The 19,616-nt window shown below is 43.8% G+C and overlaps 1 protein-coding gene across 2 annotated transcripts in view; it reads left to right on the top strand.

The window, feature by feature from the left end:
• Positions 1–19,616, top strand: part of PTPN11 (protein tyrosine phosphatase non-receptor type 11) — a 73,567-nt gene that overhangs the window by 26,864 nt on the left and 27,087 nt on the right. For both annotated transcript variants that reach the window (XM_036752763.1, XM_036752757.1), the window contains exons 3-7: positions 1,592–1,786; positions 3,669–3,861; positions 5,146–5,262; positions 5,932–6,045; positions 18,696–18,792. In XM_036752763.1, the coding sequence (XP_036608658.1) occupies positions 1,592–1,786; positions 3,669–3,861; positions 5,146–5,262; positions 5,932–6,045; positions 18,696–18,792 (716 nt within the window). The remainder of the gene's footprint in view (positions 1–1,591; positions 1,787–3,668; positions 3,862–5,145; positions 5,263–5,931; positions 6,046–18,695; positions 18,793–19,616) is intronic.

Below are 19,616 nucleotides of genomic sequence, written 5' to 3'. Positions count from 1 at the left end.
TTGCCCAAGAGGTTTTTTTTTAGAGATTATTTCTTGAGAATTAAAGTTGGCCTTTACCTCCTTTATGCTATTATGAATAATAGAAACTTTCACAAATATTATTGGCTTATCCTCAAGACTTCTAACAAGGCTTTATGACTCTTTTGGAGAAGCCTGAAGAATTTGGTAAGGATTTCATTTTTTACTCTAGCCTAATTTTGTTGACCTAATCTTTTCTGAAGGTATTCATCCTGAAAAATTAGAATGGTCAGAACTTTGATTCAGCCAAGGAAGAATTTACTTAGACCTTTCTTTGTTCTTTAAGTAAAATTCTGAAAGTCTAGGATTTAATATTAAAGTTATTAAATTGGATTCTGATTTGAGTGGAGCCGTGATAGATTATCATGCCTTGGCTAGGCCTTAGTCACTAAACAGGCTAACAATAGTCCTCTAAGTATGACTAATAATACTGTAGGTAGGAGAGTGGCTGAAGAGGCCTTGTCAGGGTCTGCATGTATAGTGAGGGAGGACTCTGAGTGTCCAGCTTGGTGCTAGGTCCCGGGAACCAGAAAAGGGTTTCTGTCAGATTGAGTGAGTCCTTGAGAGGGGGGTGTATTCTGCTGTGGCCTGAGCTGGACCAGGCAGTCTTGGGGATCACTTTCATCACTTTCAGCTTTGAGATTCTGGGATATGTGGAGAAACATAGACAAGAATCTCCCAGGGTGGAAAGGCACCTAAGGGTTGTGGTCCACAGCTCCATGTGGATGGAAGACCTTCACTGATGAGATTGAAAAAAGGCTGGAAGGCCGAGGGGGGAGACAATGTGGGCCTGCAATTAAAATACAATTGTATTTTAAAAAATTGAAGGGAAAAAAGTCCACTTGTGTGGTGGTGATCCTTTTATCACAGGATCACAGATTTAGAGCTGGAAGGGTCCTTAGAAGGCCCAGGAAGGTTGTGACTTCTGCAGGGCCCCCTGGGTACTAAGTGTCTAAGGTGGGAATGGAGTGGAAATCTCCCTGACTCAAAGCCCAGTGCCCTAGCCACTGTATCAAGCAGGGGTCACCTAGCCATAGCCTGAGGGCCACATCTGGCCTTACAACCATTCTTAGCTCAGGGGCTGGACAAAAATAGGAGGTGGTCTGGCTTTGGCCCACAAAGCTTGCATATCCCAGTGCTATGCCATATGGCCCAAGTGACAACACTGTGGTCCATACTCAAATCTATTCCTCATTGGTAGAACCTACTGCCCCTGGTACTTTGTTGCCGTGACCCTAGCATGAGAGAGCATTAAAACGGGACTTTGGTGGAGGATTTTTAAAAGCATAATGACTTACTATTATATAAACTGTAAGTTGTACTAATATTATCAGGTTAAGATCCACCTAGATTATATAATTGAATATGTGTGAATTGTGGCTCTGGGCTTTATTTCTGACACTTTTGGTGAAAGACAGTTCCGATAGGGGCTGGACTGGGTGGCTTTTAAGGTCTCTTCCAATTCTGCAGCTATCTGATTTAAGGAAAGATAACATAAGAAGTTCTGCAGATGACTCACTGTAAAGAATAACTCTCATCTTGCCCTTTCCTCATCTGTGTTTCCCAATTGTAGGCGGAATGGTGCTGTCACTCACATCAAGATTCAGAACACTGGTGACTATTATGACCTGTATGGCGGGGAGAAGTTTGCCACACTGGCTGAGTTAGTGCAGTATTATATGGAGCATCATGGACAGTTGAAAGAAAAGAACGGTGATGTTATCGAGCTCAAATACCCGCTGAACTGTGCAGATCCTACCTCGGAAAGGTTAGTGCAACGAGGCCCCAGAGAATCATAGTGCCATGGGCTTGTGCTCCACATTTTAGCAGGGGAGGCTGGGGGCAGAGGTCTTGTGTAGACCCTGTGTGGTCGATTCTCCTGCTTTGCAGGTTTACAAAAGCCAGCAACTATCTCCAGAGGTTTGTTGGTTGTAGCAGCTTCAAGCCAAGGAGCCTTCATCTGGGGTAGGAGTTTCTAGAATATGCCTTTGTACCCTAATTCAGTGATTGTCATAGAGAGAATAGTGTTTAGAGGGTGGCACATGAGAGTCGATGTGTCTTATAGGAATAAAGAGCCGCTCCCTGTAGGAGCATGCTTGGCCAGTTATTCAGCAGCATCACCGACAGATGTCAGTTTAACCTCACAAGTGGAAAAAGTACAAGAATCAGAGAACAAGCATTTTTCATCTGTTCTGTTAAATTAGGTTCCATATGTGTGTACAGAAACGACTTGATTTGGAAGGAATCCTCCTGAACTGGTGTTGGTCTATAGTATGACAACCACCCCTTGGGGCTGTGGTGTGGGGGACAAAATGGAAGCTACAGCTCATGGAAGTCCCTGTACTGGTCGCTTTTTTTTTTTTGTCTTCCCAAGACATTCGCTGATCTTCCAAAAAATTTAAGGTCTCCCAACTAGATTTGCATATTTGCTGCTTTAAAATGCTTCTTTTGAGTCTTACAGCTTCATTTCTGTGCTGTGTAATTGGCCGCCTAGTTGTTTCTGTGGCTAACCACCACCTAGCTGGATTTAAAGTAGTTTCTAAATTTTATTTTCTGCTTCAGAGTATGGCTGGCCCATCAGATCTATGCTTCCTACTGAAAAACAATTCAGAGTCTTTTCTCTTGTTGGGGGATCTGTTATTACCTTTGTGTAGAAAGGCCGGCACCTGGCTTCCCTGGGGAGCTCCTGAGGAGAAAGGAAGGCGTGGTGGTAATCAGAGGTGCCACAGGATTGCTTTTCTTAGTTTCTCCAGCCAGGCAGATTTTCACTCCGTATTTGGAGGCAGCTGCCATACAGGTTGGAATTGTGGCATCATTTTGCATGTTTGATTTCATTTGGAGTGGAAATCCGTTATCTGGAGGCCACGTGCCAGGGGGAGGCTCTTTCTCTGCCTCCACTGCCTCATCACTGCTTATATTTACTAGTCCTTGAGAGAGCAACGGGCTTGAAGTATTCTCTTGCTTTAGCAGCTGTTGGGGAGCAAATACAAAGTGCTAATCTTTGCTTCTTAGAGATGAGAGTGGTCAGAGGAAATGGGAAAAGATGAGAGTGCTTTCCTTTCAAAATGTTTTTATTATTATCTGCTCCATTTCTCAACATATTCCCCATCTCTCCGTCACCCAGAGAGCCATCCCATAAGACACAGAATGAAGAAGAAAGAGGTGAAAAATGTGCTTCATCAGAACTAACCTACACATTAACCAAGTCTGATATGATAGGCAGTATTCCGCTCCCATGATGTCCGCAGAGGCTGGGAGTACAGCGAGGGCTTTCCTTTCCAGAAGATTTCTGATGTGTTTATGGTGGTTTTGCTTGTATCCTCCTCCTCCTCTTCTTCTTCCTCCTCAATCTCCTTCATTCAGTTTTAAACTTCTTTAGGACGGTTTTTCACGTTCATATCCCCAGGCCCAGCACAAGGACTTGGACACGAGCATTTCATTGTTTGTCAGTTGAAATGGAATTGAAGCAGTTTGATAAGCACCGTGCCACCCTTGCAGCCCTTGCCCGCTTCGGAGCTGCCTAGTGGAGGCCCCTATCTTTTTAATTGTGTTTAGGGATTCTGATGCTTTGTAATAGTTTGAAGCACCTTGTGTAATAAGATCGAAAACCGTGACAGCCCCAGAGTTTGTTTATGTTATGTAAATTTCAGGTGGTTTCATGGGCACCTCTCTGGGAAAGAAGCAGAGAAATTACTAACTGAGAAAGGAAAACATGGAAGCTTCTTGGTGCGGGAAAGCCAGAGCCACCCAGGGGACTTTGTTCTCTCTGTGCGCACGGGGGATGACAAGGGCGAGAGTAACGATGGCAAATCAAAAGTGACACACGTCATGATTCGCTGCCAGGTAAAACTCTGAGGGAATGTGTGGGTTGCCAGAGCTGCTTCTTTGGGTGGCATACCCCTGCTGCATCAGGACGAGCTGGGGAGACCAGTGGGGCATCCTTGTTGTTTGGTGAGCCCAAGGCTTCTGTGTTTGCACTCTGTTGTTTATTAAAATTGATTGATTGTTTCAAGACTCTATTAAATTTTTTATTTTCAGTCCATCCCTGGCAGATTGAATCATGCACCAGTGAATCTTCTTCCCTGCAGCATCTCTAATATGTTTATGTTTGATTGCATCTGAAGTCTGTCTCTGAGGCTCATCTGCCAAAGTTTATGGCCACAGATCCTTCTTAGGATTGTCGCAGTCTGCGCCTTTGACTACATTTGCCATTCTACAGTAGATACCCTGCATTAAGGCTCTTTTGGGAATGGATCTCTGGGGGGTTTTGCTTTGTGCTGGTGAGCTGGCCCCACCAGAGAGGTCAGTTTATTTGCTATTTTATTTGCAAAATTGTATTCTATGTAAAAATGGTCCTAATCTTTTTGTAGTTTTTTCCCCCTAAACCAGCAATCCCAAATACTTACATTTTTAAATATCATCTTGATATCTTTTTGTCATTTCCCCAAATAGCCTTTTTCTGATCTCCTAGTTAGAAAATGTTCCTGGATATGAAGCTTAAAGTCCCCCCTTTCTTTTTGGTTGAAAAATCAATCCTTTTTTTAAACACATTTGGAGAGAAGAAGGGAAATGGTTAGGGAAGGACTAGCAGTTTGAAGAGGGAAGGGAGGCCAGGACTTTGGGTGCCTTTCATAAAGTCAAGATAGTCAAACTGAAGCCAAGGAGGGGACTAACATGTGAAAGGCCGCAGAGTGAAGGAGAAGCAGCGCCAGGAATCTGGGGTGCCTCCCACCTCTCAGCCTTGTACTCTGCTCGTGTCCATTGACAGAAAGCCCAGTAGAGGCTACCAATGGAGCCACCCCTTTCTTAATTTCAACCCCTTGTTTCTATTTATATGTCCTTCCAGCATTGTTTGTACCTCCTGAAGGGAAGAGGGGTTTTGTGGGTTACCATGTTGTTAGCATTTCTTTGCAAAGCTGCCATCTGTATTACCCTGTCAGCTATCTCCTCTCGGGACAGTTGCAGGTTTGGTCACTGTTGCTTCCTTTTCCCGTAGCCTTCTGATTAGTCTTGACCTTTCTAACAAGGTGTGTCTTCTGGCCTCCTTTGGAAGAGGAGGATTGATCTATCCTGGCTATGGCCTTTGGGTGACTAGAAGTCACTGTAGACTATTATTTGTCTTCGAAGGATCTGAAATATGATGTCGGTGGAGGAGAGAAGTTTGATTCTTTAACAGATCTTGTGGAGCATTACAAGAAGAACCCCATGGTGGAAACTCTGGGTACAGTGCTCCAGCTCAAGCAGGTGAGCTCCCTCCTCCTCTAGAAAGAGAAGAGATCATCACTTACAGTAGGGTGCACAGCTCCTGCTCTCCCGAGTAGTTTACACCAAGTTTTCATGTGGTCTTCAATAAGACTTTACCCATTTGGTTTGTTTAGAGTAAGCAGACTGCTTGTTAAGTCTTAGGAGGGAGCATTGTTGAAAATCCCAGTGTGACTCAGTGGTGAATATTGTTACACTTCCAGCCAACTCTGAAACCCACTTACAAAGAGTCACAAAATCTTAGAACTGGAGAAGGAACAGTAGAGCTCTCCTGGTCCACATCTGGGAAACTGAGGCCAAGAAAAGTGAAGTGACTGGCCTGGGATCACTTCATTTCAAAAAGGGCAGAGCCAGGGCTAGATCCCAGTTCCGGTCCCGTATTTTCCATTGCACCAAAAAGAATGAATACATTTAATTGTGCAGGCAACCTAGGCAACCTCTGTGTGTTGGTCAGCATGTCAAAGTATATGAGAAGAGGGATAAACCAAAGTTTAGCATTTTGAAATTTTTTTATTGTGAATTGTTGCATATTCTAGGCCCCTTTGGTTCTCTGCATAATAACTTTGTTATGTAATGTAGGAGACATTTTGGTATTAATGCAGGCTTCTTTAATATTTCCTTTATTTTATGTCAAATGATCATCATGATCAGCCCTTGAACACGACGCGTATCAATGCTGCAGAGATCGAAAGCCGTGTGAGAGAATTAAGCAAACTAGCTGAGACCACGGATAAAGTTAAACAAGGTTTTTGGGAAGAATTTGAGGTAAGTTAACACTTTTTCACAGATGTTCATTTAGGTGGGACATAAATTGTTCTAGTGTTTAAAATTTGAGCACAGAAATCAGGGGTTCTGAATGTCCTACTGTCAATATCGCCCAGTTTGCTGAAGTGGGGGCTGCTTGCAAGTTGAAAGGGTGCTCTATTCTGGGAGGATGGACATGGCTGTTGATATCGAAGATGTAAGCCAGCAGCTTCACTTGGCTGTCTTAGAAAGCAGGAGGGAGGGAGTCTGCCCCTTTGCATTCCAGTTTTCCAGCAGTTAGCCAGGGTCTTGAGAAAAATTCACTGAAATCAGTTTTATTGCAAAGAGTAAAAGAAAGGAAAATCTGCTGATTGTATTGTAAAAGTTCAAGGTCATTACTTTTGATAGAGGAATCAATCAGCTCTGTGTGTGTGTATGTACAAAAGAGCATGTAGAAAAGTCAGAGATGGAACTGTAGGATGGTTTGTGTTCTTCAGGGAGGGGAAGAGAATAAGCATTCCTCCAGTGCCTATTGCATGCCAGTCACTGTGCTGAACACTTTTTACAAATGTTATGCCATTAGATCAGGCCTGCACAACATACAGCGGCCAAAGGATTTTGGGTGGCCTGCAAAAAATGTACTCGCCTGTTTGTCACGTGACCTGCAGCAACCAACCATCATAAGTCTATCCCTAGTCTAACCTGTTGGTGGCCCAAAGGTCTGCATTTGATCCTCACAACAACCCTGGGAGGGAACTGTTGTTATTATCCCCATTGTCCATTTGGGGAAACTGAAGCAAATAGAAGTAAAGCAACTTACTCAGGTCACTAGTAAGTGATTAAGGGTGGATTTGAACTCGGGTCTTCCTGATTTTCAGGCCCAGGGGTTTTGGCTGGCTGTATATTAATAGTATCATTCCTTTGCTCATTAGGAGAAAGTTCTCATGAAAGACTTTTTCAGAAAGTCTCAACATTACATGAAAGTTTAAGCTATTATTTAAACGACCTGTTTTGTGTGATTTTGTGACATTATCATCTAATAATGAAGGATTTAACAATATTTAAAGATCCAAGAGGCAGCATCTGGTGGACAGAGTGTTAGCCTTAAAGTTAGAAAGGCCTGAGTTCAGGCCTCCCCTCTGCTCTGTACCAGCTGTGCCCTTGGGGCTAGTCCCTCAGCTTCTTTGTGCTGCAGGCAATCCACAGAGACTAAAAGCTGCACAGGGGATGCCAGTCTGCATGGCTAGAGAAAGGTTCTTCACTGGTTTTCCATCCCATGGGTGCAGCCCAGTCTCCCCCACCCCTCCAATAAAAAAGATGTGTGAAAGACCATAAAGTATTGTGGGCACCTGCCACTGGTTTCAGTCAGAGGATTGTGGCCTTAGAAACGTCTTAGAGGTCATCTCATTGTATGGGCCTGAGCTTTAGCAAAGGGAAGGGCCTTGCTCAGGGTCACCCAAAGGAAGTAGCCGGGCTGGGCCTTGAACCTCAGTTCTGACTCCACACCTCAGGGCTCCTTTTCATTGTGTTGAACTCCAAGGAACATATTTTCAGTTGCTGGAAAGTGGCCTTTGTTTTTAAGTTGTACCTGAAATGACTCTTTATGACCATCAGTTTTCCCCTCAAGTAACCATTAACTTTTTAAAAGTGAGATAAAGATGACAGAGAGCAGTAGCTTGGGGAGGGAAGGTAAGGAATAGAGTAACTGTCTCATTTCTACCTTTTTTACTGGGGCAGTGATCAGAAAGAGGAGTCACATCTTTCCAGAGAGCTTGTTGTAATAAGAATTTCGTTCTGGTTCATCTCGATGGTTTAGTCTTGCCCTCCTCGTCCTGAAAAAAAATGGCTTGTCCTAAATGCAGTGCTGGCCTTTTCACCCTCCTGGACAACACATAGACCCAAGGCTCTGCGGAACATCGTGAACACCAAGGGACAAACAAGTCTGAGCTGGCTTCAGGGAGGAAAGGGACAAAGGCCCGTTGTCTTTTGCAAGGTCTGCTAAGTGGGGGCTCAGCCGGGCAGGCAGGCAAGGTAGCCAGATCTGCAGCTGCACTGAGCACAGATTTTAAATTGTTTGCCTTTCTCTGTTCATTTGCTCCCTCCCCCCTTTTGGGTGTGTGCTTTTGTCTTCATTGTTTCAGCTTTAAGGACTGCCTCTGGTTGGGGTAAAGGTGGAGGCAGGGTACAAAACACATCATTGCCAGGAAAAGTGGGCTCCGTGGAGGCAGATGCTTAGCTAGAGTATGCTGAGATAGGAAAATTGGTCCCAGAAAACTGATGCTGTCATCTTAATGATGTTGCCTTCTCTTCACCTTGGCTGTTTTGGGGAAGGTGATAGATAAATTAGAGATTTGTCCCTCCTTCCAGGGTGATGTGATGGTCTGTGAAAGGAGCCAGCTTCATCAAATGTTAATCCTGCCATTAATTTTCGCTTCGACAGCCGTGGCTTGTTTGGATCTCTGGAAAGCTCTGCAGGTGTCATCGATCGTCAGCTTGCCCAGATTCTGGCTTTTAGAAGTTACTTTAGACACTTCGCTAATAGAGGAGCTCGATTTCTGAAATGCCTTTTTTTCTTCCCCTAATGTCAGAATCAAATGCAGGTTGCTGATTTTTCTTAAGGATTTGGGATGTGAAAAGTAGGTACTGAGGATTGTGAGCTTGGCTTTTCTGTTGAGCTGGCAGCATCTCCTTAGTGTGCCTGTGCTGAAGGAGGCAGGGACAGTGAGCTGAGCCATACTCTGCATGGATGAATTTGGAGGCAGGTTTAATACTGTCATTTGGTGTTCTGGGAGCTACGGATTATCTCAGAAAAGAACCCAACCAGAGCCTTTGTGCAGTCTTCAGGAGAGACCTGCCCAGAACTGCATTCAAAGGGCATTTGTTTCGAGTTCATCCTCTGCTGAGTTCTTTCACCCTGGGCAGCCAGGGGGTGCTGTGTCCTAAATGGCAATGTAGATTCTTGCTGCTGCCCACTGGGCCTGGCTCCTCCTTTCCTTCACCCTCATCCTCCTCCACCCATCCTGCAGCTTTCTCCCACCCCATTGTCCCCAAGCAGTTCAAGCCTCTTTTCTCCTCCTTTCTCTTTATCCAGTGGTCTCTCTTCAGACATTTGAATATATTGTCTCATTGTCCAGTCTATGCCAGAATGACAGGCCGCCAAAAGGGATGATAGTCTCCCTTTTTCAGTTTTGGATTTCTTCTGCTGTTGCCCATCCTTCCTGACTTTTCCTGACTTGCTATTTATTCCTTACTGATTAAAGTTATTTGAGATGCCTTTGATCCTAATTAAAATATGTACTAGTACAAACAATTCTTAGACTAATCCATGGATTGTTATGGTTTGGATTTTATACATTTTGGGCTGACTCTAAAGACATATTCATTATAACTGGCAAAAGCAGCTCTAAGCTGTTTGTAGGTAACCAGTTATATAAAAGACACAGCTTGCTGGGCCTTCAGATCACTGAACGTATTTGAAGGATGCTAGTGTTTACGATGAGGGGAGAAGGGGCCAGGATTTTAGAATTAAATCTTCAGCTTGATTCCAGGCTCATCTTTTGGGTAGATGTGCCTGTTCTCCTATTTAGGCTGCTTGTTGAGGGGAGCGAGCAGGGCCTTTCTGCATCAGCCTTGGAGACCCTCCCATTGCAGAGGCTTCTGAGGAGCCAGCTGCCTACGTTTGAGCTGAAGTGCTGTGTTTGCACACTGTGCCATTGTGGAGCATTGGCTTTCGGGTGAAAGTCTCCTTAATCGAGATTAGGATTTCCTAGTGCTCTCATTTGTGTCTCCATAAAGCCCGGTTTCATTTTGTTACTGAAGTCCCTCTATTTCTGCAGTGGGGATGTTGCTAAGTCAGATCTGGAGCTGTTTTTAGTTTGCCTAGGCCTGGTGCACTGCAACCATTTCACTGACAGCTAAACAGATGTCATGGAGTCTTCTGGTAAGTCTAGTAACTGACATGTCTCCAGTAGAAACTAGTATCTGCCTTCAAGCCACAGCCCCTGTTAATTTCCCTTAAAAGGTACTGCCTCCTTCTTTGGCAATCTGTGGGTTTCCCTTTTGTCATGATGGTTTTATTTCAATTCCATGTAAAAGCTGTGGGTAGTGTCCTTTGATCCTGAATAAACACTAGTATTTAGAGCTGGAAAGATCTTTAAACACCCTTTAGGACCTCTTTGGCAGTCTGGTGAAACCTAGGGATCCCTTCTCACAATTAGATTTTTAAATGCAGAAAATACAACACAAAGGAATTAAAAAGGAAACCAATTGGGGGCAGCTCAGTGGCTCAGTGGATAGAGCACTGGCCCTGAAGTCAAGAGGACCTGAGTTCAAATCTGGCTTCAGAAACCCTGGGCAAGCCACTTAACCTTGATTACCTCTAATAAATAAATAAAAATTTTAAAATAAAAGAAATAGAAACCAATATTGAAATACATTTATCCAACTCCTTCTTAAAAAGTTCATGAATTCTGGTTAAGACCACCTGATCTAGTCCAGCCCTTTCATTTTATAGACTAAGAAACTAAGCCCCAGAGAGAGTAGCCGAGTCAGGATTCAAACCCAGGTCTTCAGACTGCATATCTGATGTTTTTCCCACTACTGTGGTAGTTTTTAGTACGAATTGGCCCTAGTGACAAAGCAGCAGCACCCCTGTTGGAAGTTCCATTCTCCCTCATCCCCCAACAAAAGAGGTCCAGTTTAGTACTTAAACATTTTCCAGGAGGGAAATAAGTACTACTGAGCAAACTGAGGGTTAGATCCAAGATTCTTCAGGTAGACAGTTTCCATTGCCTCTGGTAGGAGAAGAGGTATAGACTTTGTGTAAGCCCCTGTGGGCCTGCAATGATCTTTTGGTCTCCTGCTGATCATTTTACTTTGAATCATTTTCCCTTTCGTGTGTCCACTGCCACTACGGAGGAGGCAGTCACTTTGTTGAAAGAACAGACAGTCCTTTCTCTTCCAGGGCTATTTTTAGTAGCTAAAGCAGCTTGTCATTGCTTCGAAGAATATAAATCCTTAAAATGTTGTTAAGTTCTTTGGTCCCTTCCCCCGCTACTGCTACTCCTCTTTCATTGTCATATATACATGGGTCTCCTTATCTTTAAAAAAACAACAAACACCCGCATTCTCTCGCCCCTGCTATGCTACCTACTGGTCTTTTTCTTGCCAGGCTTTCATAACTAAGCTTTTTCAAATGAGTGGTCTTTACTTGCTGCCTCAATTTTTTTCTTGATCCACTTGGTAAACGTTCCCACTGAATACTGAGGAATACTTATTGCCAAGTACAGTGGTGTTTTCTTTGTCTTCATTCCCTTTGATCTCAGTATGTCTGACATTACTGACCATGTTATTGAACATCTTTCCTTGGGCTTCTCTGTCTTAAACTTACTCGTTTCCCATAACCTACATCTCCACCCTACTCCTGCTGTAACCAGAGATGGTTATAACCCTGATCTTGTCATCACCTACAAATTCACCATTTTCACATTAATGAAATTCCCTCATTTAATCACAGTTTATTGTCATTCTAGCCCTCCCTCTGCTTTGAAACCCTAAACTCCATTCTTTAATCTCATTGTGACCTCCAATCCCTTGACCCCTCAAGTTCTTTCCCAAGCCATCATGTTTGAGTTGGCTGCCCTCTCCTCTTTTCTGTCTTAACCTTTTGTTGAACTAGTTTATCTCCACATTGTCCTCTTCCTTTGGGTCCATTGCCACTTTTTCCTGTCTCCAGTTTTGCCATGTCCAGCCTCAGTTTTGGATTACTCCAACTATCCATAGCCTTTACTCCTAACTCATGTGCTGTTAAACAAAGCTGGAGAAAATCATGAAATTGTAGCAACTGGATCCTTTACAGATATATGTTACATAATCTCATTTAGGTCCTCACTGTGGAAGGGCAATCCTTTTAAATCTCCCTAATTGATTGTTTTACTGCAATTTTTCACAGCCTTCATTCCTACTCACATGCTTATCTTTAATCTCCCCCTCTCCACTATTTACTTCCCTACTGCTTACAAACATGCTGATGTTCCCACACCTTAAAAAAAATCCTCACTTGATCCATCCATCCTGGCTAGTTACCATCCCATATCTTTTCTCCTTTGTGTGGTTAAACTCATTGAAGAGGCCTTCTACGATTGATGCCTTCACTTTTTCTCTCACTCTCTTCCTAACTTTCTACGGTATGGCTTTAGATCTTATCACTCCACCAAAACTCCTTTCTCCAAAGTTATCTAATAAACTCTTAATGATAAATCTAATGGTCTTTTCTCCACCTTCATCCATCGTGGTCTCTCTGTAGCCTTTGACACTGTGGATCACTCTCTTCTTGATACTCTTTTATCTTGGTGTGTGGGACACTCCTCTCTCCTGATTCTTCTCCTACCTATCTGACCTCTCTTCAGTCTCCTTTCCTAGATCTTTATCCAGGTCATATCCATTAACTATGATTGTCCCCCAGGGCCCTGTCCTGGGCCCTCTTCTCCCTCTGTGATATTTCACTTGCTGATCTTAGCAGCTTCCATGGATTCATCATGCTGATGATTCTCAAATCTGCTTATCTCACCTCTCGCCTGACTTCCATCCTTACATTTCCAACTACCTACTGGACATCTCAAATTGGATGTGCAATAGATATCTTAAATTCAATATGTCAGAAATTGAATTATCTTTCCCCCTCTCAATCCTCCCTTCTTCCTAACTTCCCTCTTACTGTGGAGTGTACCACTGTCCTCCCAGTCCCCTACATTCACAGCCTAAGCATCATCCTCACCTCATTTTCTCACCCTCCATATCCAATCTGTGGTCAAGTCCTGTTGATTTGTCTTCACAGCATCTCTTAAATTTACCCCCTTCACTCCTCTAACACTGCTACTATCCTTGTGTGGGCCCTTATCATCTCACCTCTGGACTATTGTGGTAACTGCTGGTAGGTCTGCTGGCCTCAAGTCTCCATGCCAATCATCCTCCATTCAGCTCCCAAAGTGATTTTTCCTAAAGTGAAGGCCTGACCAAGTCATCTCCCCTACTCATATTCCTTATCTCATCCTGGATCAAATACAGAATCCTCTGATTGGCATTCAAAGCCCTGCATAACCTAGCCCCCTCTTACCTTTCCAGGCTTCTTGTACCTTACTCCATGCCATGCATTCTTCCATCCAGTGACATTGACTTGCTGGCTGTTCACTGAACAAGATGCTCCATCTCTTGAGTCTGGGCATTTTCTCTGCCTGTCTCCCATGCCTGGAATGCTTTCCCTCCTCAACTCTGCCTGTTGACTTTCTTGGCTTCCTTTAAATCCCAACATAAATCCCATTTTTTTACAAGAAGCCTTTCCCAACTCCTCTTAATTCTAGTACCTTCCTTCTGTTAATTATTTCCTATTTGTCTTGTATATAGGTTTCTTTATATATATGTTTGTTTGCATATTGTCTCCCGAATTAATCTGGAAGCTCCTTGAAGGCAGGGACTGTCTTGTGCCTCCTTCATATCCTTAGCACTTAACACAGTGCCTGGTACATAGTAGGTACTTAATAAATGTTGATTGATTGATTGATAAGGTGCTTGGTAAATACTTATTGACTCCCAAGTCCTGGGAGCCCTGTCCTATCACTCAATCTCTAGTTCTCTTGTCCTTTTTACATTTCTACTTTGATCATAACTCAGCATATTCAAGATTGAACTCATTAATTTCCCTTTTCAGCTACCTTATCTCTGTAAAAGATAGCATCATTCTCTTAGTCTCCCAAGCTGGTAACCTTCGACCTCAACTTTGCCACATCCCTTGTAACCTATTTCTCAAAGCCCTCTTGCTTTTTATTTCTTCAAAATTTGCCCCACCCCCACCCCATAATGCCACTACCTTTGTTGGAGTCTTCCTTGCTTCATATGTGGATGTGGGCAGTCGTCTGTCAGGCCTCAGTCACTTCGATCTCTTCCCCAGTCCATCAGGACTACTCTTCCTTAAATGCTGTCTCATCATGTCACTCTTCCGAGCCCAGAAGTATTTTGTGAGTCCCAGGTTAGTGCCCCAGTGTCCCCCCACTCTTCCTAGCAGTCAAGGCTTTCCATAAACACTCTGCCTTAGCTGTCCAGCCTTGATTCTAGGGTTCCTCAATGTGCAGTGCACCTTTTCCTCAGAAGAGTTTCTTGGCTGCTTTGTAAACATTGCCATGGTCATTCCTGCCTCTTTTTTGTCCCTCCCTTGGGACACCTTACCTTCTCTCCTCACTCTGCCCAGCTGAGTCTCTTACCCATTTTTCAGTGACCCATTCACATTTAGCTCTGGAAGCTCTTGCTGACTGATGGTTCTGGCTCTCGCTGATGCCCTCCTCTGTGCCTGTCTATAACAACTGTGCACCGAGGTTTGACTTGTGTACTGTCTTAGATTGCTTAGAGGATGTGAGTGAGTGTAAGCTTCCTGAGGGAAGGCCTGTTTCTTAGCCTTCTATACTTGAACACATGGGAGGTGCCCCAGAAGTGCTTGGTGGATGATGTGGGCCTTGTTTGTTGCCTTGTTTTGTCCCTTAACACTCTTACAGTTTGTCTAACAAGAGTCCCCTGGAGTCCATGGTGACAACAAAGGGATGAAGCCATGCAGTATAATTTCTAGAAGCTGGTGCTGTCACTGTTCCCTGCCATACTCTTGTGTACTGCAGTGTTTCCAGGAGGGAGAATCAGATAAAGAATTTACTGGTTTCTTGAGTGGAGGACAGTGCCACAGGAAAAACCTGAAGTTACTTTGGGTCACATAGAAAACTTGGCTTTGGAGATGGGTTACCCCTTTTGCCATACTTATTCCAGGTATTGAAACCAGAGTGCCTATCACAAGTGTGCCTGTCAGACACACTTTCTCAGGGCCCCTTCCTCTTGGGCAGCAGTACCAGCAGCAAAGAGTTGGGGAGGAGCCCCTCAGGTTTTTCTGGGGGGAAGGAGAGTGTGGCTTTATCTTTGACAACGAAATAGTGATATGATTCTGCCCGCTTTGAAAGATCATTGCCATTAGTACCTTGTCTTGGCCAGTGAAGGACAGGCTGTCCAGGAGAGAGAGGTTGCCCTTGGGAGGCTGTTACAGTGCATACCGTACCCTCGATTTGTTTGCCTTGCTTCCTTTCTCTGCTCTCCTCACCTGGTAATATGACTGATCACCTAGTTGCTCCGTAGCCCGCTAGAAGAACATGCCTTCACAGGCCCTTGTAAATGCCCTTCTTGCAGGAGGCTCTTATTCACCTTGTTTCTGGACCTCTTTAAGGGAGAGTCATTATTTTGTAAGCCCTTTGCTTCCAAGTCACATTCCCGTGTATGCTTTCAGCTCTCAGTTAGCCAGGCCAAAAGATCCAATTTGCCAGTTCCTTTTTGCCTTTGTCTCCCCCTTTTGCTGAATGTCTCCTTCCTATTCCTCATCATTAGCATCCCTGCTATAGGGTTCTTTGGAAAGAGGGTGAGGGAGAGGTGGGAGAGAATCAGATAAGACATTGGAAACAAATAACATTTAACTTGGCAGGTCATTAGTAACTTTTGTAAATGGGAAAAGGATGAAGTCCTATAAGATTGCTGGTCCGAGTGAGGGTTTAAATAATTAGTATTAAAATGCTCCTTGAGGGGCAGTGTCTGTGTGTATGCTCTTAATGCCAGGAATCCAGGAGCCATTTAGGTGTCTGTGGATCATCTCAGTGGCCTGAGGCACTAGAGCTGAAGGCATGTACTGCTGCTGGGGGGTTGGGGTGGGCGGGGCTGGTTTGAAAGTCAGGAATTCTCGATTTTTATAGTGTCACTTATCTTCAGTTTGACTCTGGACAAGCTGCCTTGTCTCTGCTTCACTTTTTCTGTATGGAAACTGAGATGTGTTATGTTAGATCATGTCTGCGGGGTGTGATGAGGATGGATTCATGTTTGCCAAGTATATTGAGATCTTAGATGAAGGGAGCCGAGAAAGAGCCACGGTATTATTCATTATTAGGCTCAGACAGCTGCCAGCCATCCAGTAATTAGCTCCTCGCTGTGCTCATGATAAAGGGTCCCCTGCCTGTCCTTTCTATCGTCCTCTCAGGGGTAAAGGACAGTCTCAGATGGTGGCTCATTAGAATACACAGTCTGCATTCGAGAAGAGGGTGGTGGGGCAGCCTGAATGCCTGGCCATAGAGTGGCCCCTGCGCTGGGCCTCACTTGGCTTGTCTTTTGTTCTAGTGTTCTCTGCGGGTGTTATGAGGCTATTTTGTCCTTCAGGTTGACATCCTGAGGTAACAGGAGGTGTTACTTGGCACCTCTTTGATCATTATCAGTGTGTCTACTAGGGAACATGACAACCATGTTGATGATGGTGCTAGCTAATATTTCTGTAGAGCTCACTAGGTGCCAGGCCCTGTGCTAAGCACTTTACAATGGTTATTCATTTGATCCTCGTAACCACCATGGGAAGTACTTGTTGTTATTATCCCCATTTTGCAGATGGGAAACAGAGGCAAAACAGAGGTTAAGTGACTTGCCCAGGGACCTACCGCTAGTAAGCGTCTGAGACTAGATCTGAACTCAGGTCTTTCTGACTCCAGGCCTAGTGCTCGATCTGCTGTACCCCTTAGCTGCCCCAGGCTTTTCTAGGCTTTTCTTTTCTTCCTACTTTTCCCCTTCGTCTTTGTTTTTCCAGCTCTTGGAAGCTTTGCCCAGGTATTGCTACTGTCTCTGTTTCTGGGACTAGGCTGTACCTTCAGTGGGCTGATGCTAACATCATTCTATGGGGAATACTTGAAGTGAAACTTGCCTTTTTAACTGCTGAAGTTTTGTTCTGGGCCAAGTAACTGATTATTTTTGGCAAACCTTTGTGCTTTTACTTTTGCTTGTTTAGTGGCATTTGAAATGAATGTTCTAATCCAGTTTTGAATTCATCTTTGAGTTCTGAGTCCCCAACAGTCCGGGAAGAATCTTTTCCATAATGTGACAGTATTGATTGGGAAAATCAGCCAAGACTTCCGGGAGGGGCAGTTGTGAGGCATTCAGTGACCTTCAGTCCTTAATCTGGGGTCATTTTGGGATTTGAATGACCTTTTTGTTGTCAAACTTATGCATTAGATATACTCTCTTTCTTTTTCAAGTTTTAACCAGCCAAATGACTTGTGGCATGAGCTATATCTCTCAAGGTTGAATATTACATTTGGAAACTAAGATTGAAACACCAATTCAAACTGAGGGTTTATAGCTCTCTGAAATTCAAAGTAATAAAATGGGAATTTAATTATTATTATGTGAAGTACAGCTTGCTCTTCTCAAGAAATTCTGTGGGGAAATTTCTTGGTGATGAACCACTTGGATATTCTGAATTTGTTGGGTTTTTTCCCCCCTTTTTGTGTCTTTTTCATTGCTGATTTGACCATTCATAATTTGCTGCTATTTACTGTATCTTGGATCCAATGGTACCCAAGGAGACACATTTTGTCCTGGATCTATGGAAACCTGCCTGGTGGCCTGTCTTTAACCCACCTTACTGTCCCCCTTCTGAGTTAGCCCCCTTCCTGACTAGTCTTCTTCTCTGCTTTCCAGGCTCTTTCCCGTTGCAGAGTTGCCCCACTTCCTCACACCCACTTTCTTGTCCCCTTTCTTTCTTCCCCTGGTTTCCTTTCTCAGAACTGTGTTTCATCTATCATATGGGCTTTGATGGTGTTACAGTTTCCCTGGCCTCTAATGGCTGGCTGTCTTCTGTATACAGCTAGAGAGGCCTCAGCCTGGAGTTAGGAAATCCATCCTGAGTTCAAATCCAGCCTTAGACACCGTGCTAGTTGGGTGACCCTGGGCAAGTCACTTAAACTGTTTGCCCCAGTTTCCTAATCTGGAAAATGCAGCTAATAATAGCACAATAATGAGACAGTTATTGTGAAGTGCTTAACACAGTGCCTGGTATGCAGTAGGTGCTATATAAGTGTTAGCTGTTATTCTTTTCTGGGAATGGGGAAATGTCTGTGTGGGCATTCATTGATTATTCTTGGTGGTGTACATCTGCTAAAGATAGACATTAAAAGGTTAACAATGAACTTACCAGGCTCAAAAAGAACCAAGAAATAAATTCTCCCTAACTCAGAGCATCAGAAACCATCTGGAATCATGTGGATGACAAAGGTCATGAAGTGCTGCCTGTGTAGAGTTTATAGTCTAGTCATGCTGCTGGAGGGTTAGCTGGGGGCATTTTTTGGTGTGGGTGCGTGCGTGCGTGTGCGCGCCCGTATATATATGTGTGTGTGTGTGTGTGTGTGTGTGTGTCCCTGTCCATATGTGTACACCTTTTCTTTGAACTCCAGGGAATATTTGTGTGCACAGTGCATATTTACTGCTTAATAAATGTTTGTGCTCTCTCTTTTTGTCTCTGACTCTCTCTTTCTTTTCACGTTCATCCTTCCCTGATCATCCTCATTCCCTGATTTTTTTTTTGATGCAATTCATCTCCTACCTTCTGTCCTTCTCTGCCTGCCCCTAATATCCTTTGAGTTTTCTGTTAGGTTTGTATGGCTAGGAACTGTAGGAAAAGAGAGGGGTAAAAATTAGGAAATCTCAAGAGCCTATAGTAGTGCCCATTGCTTATCTCACTTGTATTCAGCTTGTTTTTATTGCCTAGATTTCCTAGCACAGGTGGTTCAGAAATATTTCTTGAATTGCTGACACCAGTTACTCTCATTTTTATCCAGACCTTACAACAGCAGGAATGCAAACTCCTATATAGCCGTAAAGAGGGTCAGCGGCCAGAAAATAAAAACAAAAACAGATATAAGAACATCTTGCCCTGTGAGTATCAATAGGCTGTATTTCCCTTAGTAGTCACTTCCAATAATTTTGTTTATTTTTTTGCTGGAGAGATAGTGGCTTTGTCCTTATCTCACTAACGTAGAATCCCTAATCTCTTTTATTGTCAGCAGCATCTGTAACGGCCAGTTCTAGTGGGAAACCAGACATTTGTTTGTTGAACTCTCATGTCACTAACACTGTCATTGATCAGAGAGTTGGAGAATGTTAGAGTCGGAGGGATCTTACCAGTTGTTTAGTTTCGACCCTGTAAAAGCAAAGCTGAAGCTTGAGATTCAAATGTCAGATCATTTGTGTTGATGCTAGATAGGAAATTTTAGTTTTTGAACTCTGCTTAGAAGAGGATATTGGGAATATTCCCAGGGTAACTTCCCCTTTAAAACAACAAATTCTGGTAGGGATAGGATTGCCTTGTGGGGGAAAGAAGAGTACTTCTGAAATCCAGAGAAGGGCCTACCCAGCCTTCTTCCACCTCTGTTGAGGATGCCTTGGGGGGTCTAGAGATAGATGCTGATGCTTTGATGCCATCTTCTGGGACCTCCTCCTGGCATAGAAATGATGTTTTTCAGGGCCATGCCAGTGGAGCACAAGCTTTGGCTGGTCCTCCCAAGATGGAAAGGCCCAGCGATGGACTATGTGCCTGTTAGCCCAAGGACTAGTCTAGTTCAGTTTGGCCACTCTTGCTATTGACAAGGGCAGTTAGACTAGTAGGATGCTGTAGTAAAACCTGGCAAGCTTTAGTAGTTTGGATTTTTACTAAGAGTCAGGTTTAAAACATTTTTTTGGTTGGGATTTACAAAACCCAA

This window comes from Trichosurus vulpecula, chromosome 1 (assembly GCF_011100635.1).
Source record: "Trichosurus vulpecula isolate mTriVul1 chromosome 1, mTriVul1.pri, whole genome shotgun sequence".
Taxonomy (NCBI): Eukaryota; Metazoa; Chordata; class Mammalia; order Diprotodontia; family Phalangeridae; genus Trichosurus; species Trichosurus vulpecula.
Note: the sequence above shows the minus strand (reverse complement) of the source record. Positions and strands in the feature narration are given on the sequence as shown.